The sequence below is a fragment of the Nicotiana sylvestris genome, chromosome 10 (genome assembly GCF_000393655.2).
Source record: "Nicotiana sylvestris chromosome 10, ASM39365v2, whole genome shotgun sequence".
In the NCBI taxonomy this organism is placed as follows: Eukaryota; Viridiplantae; Streptophyta; class Magnoliopsida; order Solanales; family Solanaceae; genus Nicotiana; species Nicotiana sylvestris.
The window spans coordinates 68244850-68254390 of NC_091066.1; the positions used below are offsets into that span (position 1 = coordinate 68244850).

A 9541-nucleotide genomic window follows, 5' to 3' on the forward strand; every position below is an offset into this window, starting at 1 on the left:
GAAGGTTACATGAGAAATCTATGCCCAGCAAATCCAAAGTCTGAATGTTTTGTGGGTAATGCAAATCGAGCCAAGGAAAATCAGTATATGGACACTTACAATCCTAACTGGAGGAACCACCCAAACTTTTATTAGGGTGGAAATCAAGGTGCTCAGAATCAGTACAAGCCACAAGCTCCTCAACAGCAATATAGACTACCATAGGCTATACAACCCACGAATTCAACGAGTCATATTGAGGAGATGCTAAAGTAGTTGAGGGCTGACCAGCAGGCCCAAGCAGCAGCTATGAAAAATTTGGAGCGACAAATGGGGCAACTTGCTAGTGCCCAAAATAATCGACCAACTGGAGCTCTTCATAGTGATACTAAGCCTAATCCTAAGGATCAAGTCAATACAGTTACCTTGAAAAATGGAAGAGTATTAGAATAAGTTCGAAAGAAAAAGAAGTATACGGCAAGTCTTGAAGGAGAATTAGTTCCCAAGCTAGTTGAGGAGAATGAGAAAGAAAGCAAAAGATCAGAACCAATAATTATGACAAGGCCACAACCTCCGTTTTCACAAAGATTGCAGAAGCAAAAAGATGATGCTAGGTACAAGAAATTCTTAGATATTTTGAGCCAATTGCGTGTGAATTTGCCTTTGGTGGAAATTTTGCAGGAAGTGCCTAAGTGTGCAAAGTATCTCATAGATATTGTGGCAAACAAGCAACATACAGAGTTTGAAACAGTTTCACTTACTGAAGAGTGCAGTGCTAGAGTTCAGAGCAAACTTCCTCCTAAGTTAAAGGATCCTGGGAGTTTCACAATTCCTTTGTCTCTTGGGAAACAAGAAGTTAGTAGAGCCATGTGTGATTTAGGGGCTAGTATAAATTTGATGCTATCATCGTTGTTCAAGCAACTCAGATTGGGGGTCCTTAGACCTACTACAATCACTTACAGTTGGTAGATAGGTCACTAGTGATGCAAAAGGAATTATTGAGGATCTGTTAGTTCGAGTGGGAAAGTTTATTCTTCCTGCTGATTTTATTGTTCTTGATTATGAGGCAGATGAGGAAGTGCCCATTATTTTGGAGCGATCGTTCTTAGCTACTGGTGGAGCGATTATTGATGTGAAGGAAGGGAAGTTGAAGATGAGAGTTGATGATGAGGAAATCATTTTTAATGTGTACAAGGCACTTAAGCTCCCTAATCATTATGAGGACTTGTGCATGATTACCGTGTAGAATCGAAGGGGATAGAGTAGAGTCCTTATGTAAATTGTAGTGATATAGATGGGACAACTGAGTTAGAGGAGGTGGTGTTGCAAGTTGAGTGTGCAAAGATGATTGAGAATAGAACCAGAGATGAAAGAGGAGATCTTCCTAGAACTTGAAAAAAGGATAGACTTCATGGGAGAAAGAAGAAGCAAAAGCGCCCAGCCTAAGCAGAGTAGCAGAGTCCTGTCATGACTATAAATAAGGCGCTTGTTGGGAGGAACCCCGGATTATATTTTATTTTTTCTAATTTTCTTTATAGTGTCAAGTTGTGTGTTGTTTTTATTTTTGCAAAGTAGGGGAAGTCTGAGTGCGCGAAGTTAAAGATGAGGAGCTTGTTTGATCTTAAGTGTGGGGTCGTCCTGGCCCTTAATATTGAGAATCATATGCTAGCTAGGCCTAGAGGGTCTCAGGGAGTATTTCTCACCCTTATTTTAATATTTTTCTCTGTGATCATGTATCGAGGACTATGCATAATATAAGTGTAGGGTGGGGGAACTACTTTCTATAATGTAATTGTATAAAACTGTTTTTTATTAGTTTTTCTTTGTTTTTATTTTAGGAACCCATCATAGAAATAGTCTAGTTTCTTCAACAACAAAAAATGGGAAAAGAAAAAAATCAAAAAAAGCTCGGACTTTTCTCGACGATGGATCTTTTGGATAGTTTTTTTGAGGGATTAAAGTCCGATTAAAAGCACCAAAAAGATTTTTTTTTTTTTTAGGATAGTTAGGTAGTATCCCTTGGGTTTTCTTTGGGCACCAATTCTTTTCCGAGGGTGTAGCTTGAACCGGGTATTTTGTTTTAATTTTTTAGGAGTAGGATAAGAAGAAAATTGAGTTGCTCTGAGGTACCTATAGGCATGTTTGGTACTGGCACATTAGGCTATGGCATGCACTTTGTCTTCCTATTATATTTGACTTCAATTGTGATGCCTAAGTAATATAAATAGCCTATTCTGTGACGCCTTTTCTTAGTTGATTGACTTGCATGTCACCTAGTGCATTATTGCTCAAAAATTCTCAAGTACATATGCTTGCTTGACTTGAGAGTTGAACAGAACAGTCCTGATTGAGTCATGTGCAATGTGTGTGCGAGGATTCGTGATATTCTGTGCTATCCTATGGAGTCTAGAACTTGCCATGTGTGTTAATCTAAGAGAAAACATTAAGTTGTGCTAGTATAGGAGATGGAATAGGCAGTTCTTTGCTTTATCATAAATGTGCTTGTCACTTACAAATAAAATTTCTCTGTTATTAGTCCCTTGAGCCTGTGGAACTTTTCCTTCACACCCATATTACAAACCGTACTTATTTTGTCTTAACTTATGCTTGTTGAATATTTACCTCCGAAAGCATTTAGTTGCTAGTAAGGTGAGAGATTGAGAAATATCTTTTGAGTGAAACCATGGAAGGGCCCATAAGGTGCACTAATATTGTGAAAAATATCACTAGCCGATGAACCTTAATGTATGGAGTGTGTGCAAAAAAAAGAGACAAGGAAATTGCAATGAAAAGTACAAATAATGTTGATAGTTAAAAAGAAAAAAAAGTACACCTCCTAATCTTACTAATTCGTGCTAGTGGGGATGTAGAAGTACTTAATTAAAAAAAAGGTTATGTTGTGTATGGTTTGTAGTGAGTGAATTGATTGAGAAGAATGTATACTTGATTCTTGAGTGTAGTGTATTAAAGTGCTTAGGAGGGTTAGTCACTATTCCTAAATATATCTTACCTGTCCCTTAGCCTACATTACAACCCATAAAATCCTAATTGATCCTAGACTTGGCTAGCTTAGATTAGTAGAGATGTATGGTACGACCACAGGATACACATGAATTTATTTGTAAGAGTGAGCGAATTTTGCACAATTGTGTGATGTCCTTAATTTATGTTCAAAGTCGTACTTGAATGTGTGGACTACATTTATATTCACTCTCTTGTTAGTTGGTGAGGTACATGATCTCATCACGGATTGGTAATATTATTAACTTCTCTTGATTGGTGAGTGCACGAGTTGAAGGTGCTTGGTGGTAATGAGTCGGCTCTTGAGGTAGGGTGGTTATGGGTAGGTTGTTGGAATTGGTTGACTTAAGAAACTTATACTTGGGCATGTTTAAAATGGAAAGAATGTGAATTTCGTATGCTCATGCTTGATTGTCGGTATCAACCATAGTCAAGGGTAAAGTGTATGATTAAAATTTGAATTGCTCCTCCATAGTTGATGTGTTAGTTGATGGGGTGTAGTTGAGAGTCCCATTGCTTAAGAGCGAGAAAGAGTTTAAGTGTGGGTGTTGATATTCGGCACAAATTATGTGTATTTATATGCATATCGCCTCGCATATTACTCATATGTCACGGGTTTTGTATGTGTAATGTAATGATTTATTCTAATTCGTGGTGTTTTTATGTGTAGGAGTCAAATGAAAGTGATTTGGAAAATTTGCATGCAAATTAAAGTAAAAATGGAAGACTTTGGAGGAAGTACAAGTTTGGTGCCCAGGTTCGCGCCAGGTACCAACCAAAACGCCAAGGGCAGCAGAGCAAAAAAGTGGAAAACGTTCGGTGCCCAGGTTCGCGCTAGGAACCAATCAAAATGTCGTTGGCAGTAGGCTAAGAAATTCAGTGTCCATCTTTGCGCCAGGCGCAAAGCGTGACGCCCAAGGGCTGATTTTGTCCTAATTTGGCTGGTGTCACGATCCCAATTGCCCTCAGTAGGATGTCTTGACGGCACCTAGTCTCTACGACTAAGTAAGCCTAGCATTTGATAACAATTAAACAGAAATAATTAACAAAATACTAAAACAAGACTGAATAACTAATATAAACGTCCGAAACAAAATCCACCACAATACACTTCCCAAAACTGGTGGAACAGAGTCATAAGCTTTACAAAGTAAGCTAAAGTGTCCAGTACATCACTGTTTGAAAACAGTAACTAAGAATAAGGAAAGGTGACTCTGAGGCCTGCGGACGTGGAGCAGGTATACCTTAAAGTCTCCAAAGCAACAACTCAAATTACTCTAGTGTCCGGCATGAGCAGACGTACCTAGATTTGCACTAAAATTGTGCTAAAATATAGTTTGAGTACACCACAACGGTACCCAGTAAGTATCAATTCTAACCTCGGTAGAGTAGTGACGAGGCCAGGTCAAGACACCTACTATAATATAAATAACATAATAAAACCATAAGAACAGATAAAATGGAAAGCGGAGAAATAACTGATACAAAACAAGAATAATATGAACTAATACCGAAAATTAAACATGGGAATAACATAAAAGAAGCAGCTAAAGAGAACTAAGACGATCATATACACACAACAACTGCTAAACAAGGAAGAATAAGTCAACAAGGAACGTTTTCACCAAAACTACTTGCAAAATGAGATAAACAAAAAGAATCACAATGAGGTACCACCTCGTGTACAATAAGAATCATCACTGCGGTATCGCTTCGTATAAATCAAGAATCACAACCTAGGTATTTCCTCATATTCACAATTCACAATCTTTTCTTACACCGCCACATAAGCCTTACATCTGAAATAGGTTTTGAAAATAGTTTTCCCGAAATAGCTACATGCACTTTAGCCCACCTTATGACGCTGCGTGGCTTCACGTAGTTCCCCTACAAGCATCACGCACATAAGTCCCACCTTATAACCTGTCACACCTCCTTTTTCCGCGCCCGGGGGGCGCAGGGGAGTTTTTTCCAATTAAAGGACAATCGAAACGGGATTTATTTAATTATTTCAGAGTCGCCACTTGGGAGATTTAGGGTGTCCCAAGTCACCAATTTTAATCCCGAATCGAGGAAAGAATGACTCTATATTACAGTCTGCGTACCAGAAATCTAGATAAGGAATTCTGTTAACCCGGGAGAAGGTGTTAGGCATTCCCGAGTTCCGTGGTTCTAGCACGGTCGCTCAACTGTTATATTTGGCTTATTTATCTGATTTTTAATACAATATGAACTTATGTGCAAATTTATCTTTTAACCGCTTTATTATTATTGTTTTATAAGAATGTGAACATCGCTTAAAATATATCTTTGGACTGTGTCACATGAAATGCACCCACAATCCGAAACATATTTTATTTGATGTTTTAGGATTTGGATTTGGGTCGCATGAAATGCGCACCCGAGCTTAAGAAAGTAAATTATTAAACACGCGCCTAAAGAGACTATCGCGTTATTATTTTGCGGAGGCCGCGAAATTCGCTAAACGACCCTCCTGAATTCTAAGTAATTTAAAACAAGTATTTACTGAGGGCCCCACAATTTATGTTTTTATTTGGCGAGGCTCATCTCATTCTTATTTTTAAAAGGAATTTGCAACGTCATGGAAATGCATCTCATACCACGTCACAGTCCATGTACCCGTGATTAAAGACATATTTCGACTCCGTTGAGATTTGGATTTGGGTCACATAAATGTGCACCCGAGTTTAGGGAGATAACATTATTAAAGGCGCGCCTAAAGCAACTAGCGCATTATTATTTTTTGGTAGAGCCGCGAAATTTGCTAAACGGCCTGTCCCAGAATCTAAGTATTTAATACATATATTTTGCGAGGGCTCCGCACTTTGTACATTTTTATTTGGCGAAGCTAGTCTCGTTTTTATTATTATTATTCATTTTTTTATTTTTTTTATATATTTTTTTTTAAATTATTTATTTATTTTTAAAGGATGCCATTTCTACGCCTTTAACAATACTAAAACTTACGGCCTCTGTACAACTAAAATCTCATAACTTGTCAAGATTTAATAAAAGAAGTTAGGCGAATGAGTGTTTCGGGCGTAGTAACAACAGGTACTAATATTAATTTTGTCCAAATAAACTAAGACAATGAAGGGACGAGCGAATCAACGTCAAGCTGTGTCTTAGGACTACTAATACAACTAAATCAAACGACATCAAGTAAACAATAATAACATAACCCAAAAATGAACTAAATGCATACGGTGAAACATGGGCAGAAAATTATCATATCAATCGATATATTGCAACTTCGAACATTGAACGTAAAATTTCTTTATCTAATACAGTGAAGCTTACTAACCTGAACAGACAGAAACGAATAGAACCAGGGACCAAACCTCTACATCGACTTCAACGGACGGACTCGACGAACAACGACGACCTCAACGGAACCGACGACTCGAACCAAGATTGTCAATGACCTCGACACTCATCTTCTCTCTTTCGACGACCTTGACGGACTGTGGGTTGTTTGGGTGATGCGACGCAGCAAACGCAGCCACAACTGCTGCTCGAAGGGAGGCGATGAAACTACTGTTTTTTTTTCGGGTAACGGCAGTCGAAGGGCAACGACGACGAGGCTGGTGCGCTGGGGGTGGTTCGCGACTGGTTTGGGTAGTATAGATGAAGAAGAACGTGAAGCAGCAGCAATGGGGGAGTGGTCGTGGTCGACGGAACTGGGCAGCGGTTATGGAGGTCGACGGACTGGAGGGGTGGTCGTGGTCGACGGAACTGGGCAGCGGTTATGGAGGTCGACGGACTGGAGGGTCTGTTGGAGCAAGTGGGTTTGGACGTCGTTTTGGCAGTGACGGGGTGCTGGTCCGGTGCTGGGGGGAAGTCCGGAAATGGAGGGTTTTTGCCTGGTTTTTTTCTAGGGCTTCTGCTTCTTCTTCTAAAGAAGAAGAAGCGTGAACAGTACCATTGTTTTCAAAAACCAAATCCTGGAACTCCTCTAGTCCGTTTTTCTGTCCGTGTTTTTGTAACGGGTTTGCCCAGAAAAATGAGCCCCACGCGTGGTGGGGTTCAAGGCATATGTCCCCCACGCGTGGTGGGGTTCCCCACGTGTCCTGGACACGGTTTATTGTGGGCTAGGTCCGAAAATTAGGCCTAAAACCGGGTATTTTAAACCCGAATATTATTCTTTTGCCAGGACCCGAGAAATAGGAACACGTTGCTTAACTAGTCCTATGTAAGCAAAATAACTACCAAAAATAAGACTAGTATTTAAACAAAACTATCTCTTTTTAAATATTTTTTAAAGATTTAAAATAGCTACAAAATATTAATGAAACTATATTTTTTGTAATTTTCATTTTTCTTAAATATTAAGATAAAATATGAAGTAATATTTTTTGTATTTTTCAAAGTTAAAAATGACTATAGAATATTAATAAAATTATTTTTTTGTAATTTTCGTTCTTTAATAAAGACGTAATATTTTTGTATTTTTTCAAAGTTATAATGACTGCAAACATTAATAGAACTATATTTTTGTAATTTTCGAATTTATATAAAGTACCAAAATAAAGTACAATTTTTGTATTTTTCAAGTTTATGAGAGATACATAAACTAAAATTTATATATATTTTTTGAAATTTTCTTTTTGCGCCGAAATAAAGTAAAAATAGTTAAAATGACCGTGTTGGACCCAATTTCACATATTCACGCTAAAAATGTGAAAATTCTCGGGGAGGGTCAAAAATCACGTGCTTACATACCCCACATGCTCGTCAATATCATATTACAATAACAACTCACACCATAAGTGCCCATATATCACAATTTGCCAATAATCAACAATATCAACGTTTTCACAACAATAGCACATGGCTCCACCACAATGGGTACAAGAATATCACAAACACAGTGAATGTAAAATGCCCAACAAGGAAGACGTTTCAACAATAATAATTTTGCCTCAACATGATAACGACCTTCACAACCTCAACACCAACAACTCAACCATGAGATAACGTATGACCACGATATTAAATATGAATGACTCACAATGGAAGAGACGTATAACTATAACTTAAAATAGAGGAAAGAGATAAAATGAACAATAAATTCAAGTAATGATAATCAAGAGTGAATGGGATAAAAATGAACAATAACTTCAAATAATGATAATTAACAATGAAGAGATAGCATGTAACAATAAAATAGGCATCAAGTTCAACTTAGGCATGGGAGCAATTTATCAAGCAGGGTGTAGAACAAGTTTTAAACAAGTCAATTAAGGCACGTACGGATACACTAATACAAACAAGAATAGATTAACTAAGAGGATTTAGAGCATGATATGACATTTCAACTAAAGCATGGAAAATAGTTTAAGTATCCTAAACCGGCCAAATACCATGCACAACCCGTGCACCCACTCATCACCTTGCGTACACGGCTTTCACATAGCACAAATAAATCAATCAATATCAATCCTAAGGGGTAGTTCTCCACACAAAGTTAGACAAGATACTTACCTCAACTAGGCCAATTCAACACTCGAAAATAGAATTTTCCTTAAAATTTGCCTTCACATGGCTCAAATCTAACCAAAATTAACTTAATATCATCAAACAATGCTAGGAAAATTAATTACAATATATAAAACTAAGATCTTTAAAATTTTTCTAAAAAGTCAATAAAAGTCAACCCAGGGTCCTTCCGGTCAAAACCCGGGTCCAATGATAGATTCCGACAACCCATGACCCCACGAGTTCATATACATGATTAGTTTCAAAATTCGAGTCCAAATCGACTCTCAAAACTCAATTTCTTATTTTTTCAAAAACTTGATAAAATTTCACAAATTTTCACTTTGATTCAGATGATTTTGATGTTAAAATCTAAGTTATGTTGATGGAATATTATTAGAAATAGATTAGAATGACTTATACAAAGTTTGTAGGTAAATATTCCCTCTCTAAATCGCCTCCTACCGAGTCTAGGGTTCAAAAATTAGAGAATGTGTTCAAAAATTCCGTCTTCCAGCCCTTTAACTAGTTGTAGATGTTGCATTTGCGATACATGTGAACCCTCAAAATTGTAAACTAGGGCTCGCATTTGCGAACCCTGACAACCTTATGCATCCTCGCAATTGTGAGAAAGGCATCGCAATTGCAAATGTCCACTATCGCAGAAGAGAACTTTTGTTCGCAAATGCGAACTATGCTGGAATCATGTTGACTTCGCAAATGTGAAGGGGAAGTCTCATTTGCGACAACTACCCCCCCCCCTCCTTCTGTCACCTTCGAAAATGTGACCTTGGTGTTCGCAATCGCGACACCAGAGCACTATTTTTTCAAATTTCAGTCAAAACCATTCCGGAACATGTTCGAAACTTATTCGAGCCCTCGGGGCTCGAAACCAAACCTCCATACAAGTAAAAACATCATACAAACTCGCTTGCGCTATCAAAACACAATAATAACAGCTAAAACTACAAATTGAACTCTAAAACGCATGAATTTCAAAGTAAAGATCAAGAATTTTTAAAGTTACAACAAAACATCTGAA

At 37.8% G+C, this 9541-nt stretch overlaps 1 protein-coding gene across 1 annotated transcript; it reads left to right on the forward strand.

Annotated features, from left to right (window-relative positions):
* The first annotated feature begins 534 nt into the window (after window positions 1-534).
* Window positions 535-1225, forward strand: LOC104226836 (uncharacterized). Its single transcript, XM_009778913.1, has 2 exons — window positions 535-834; window positions 953-1225. Exons 1-2 carry the CDS (start codon window positions 535-537, stop codon window positions 1223-1225), a joined length of 573 nt encoding a protein of 190 aa, XP_009777215.1.
* Window positions 1226-9541: the final 8316 nt, after the last annotated feature.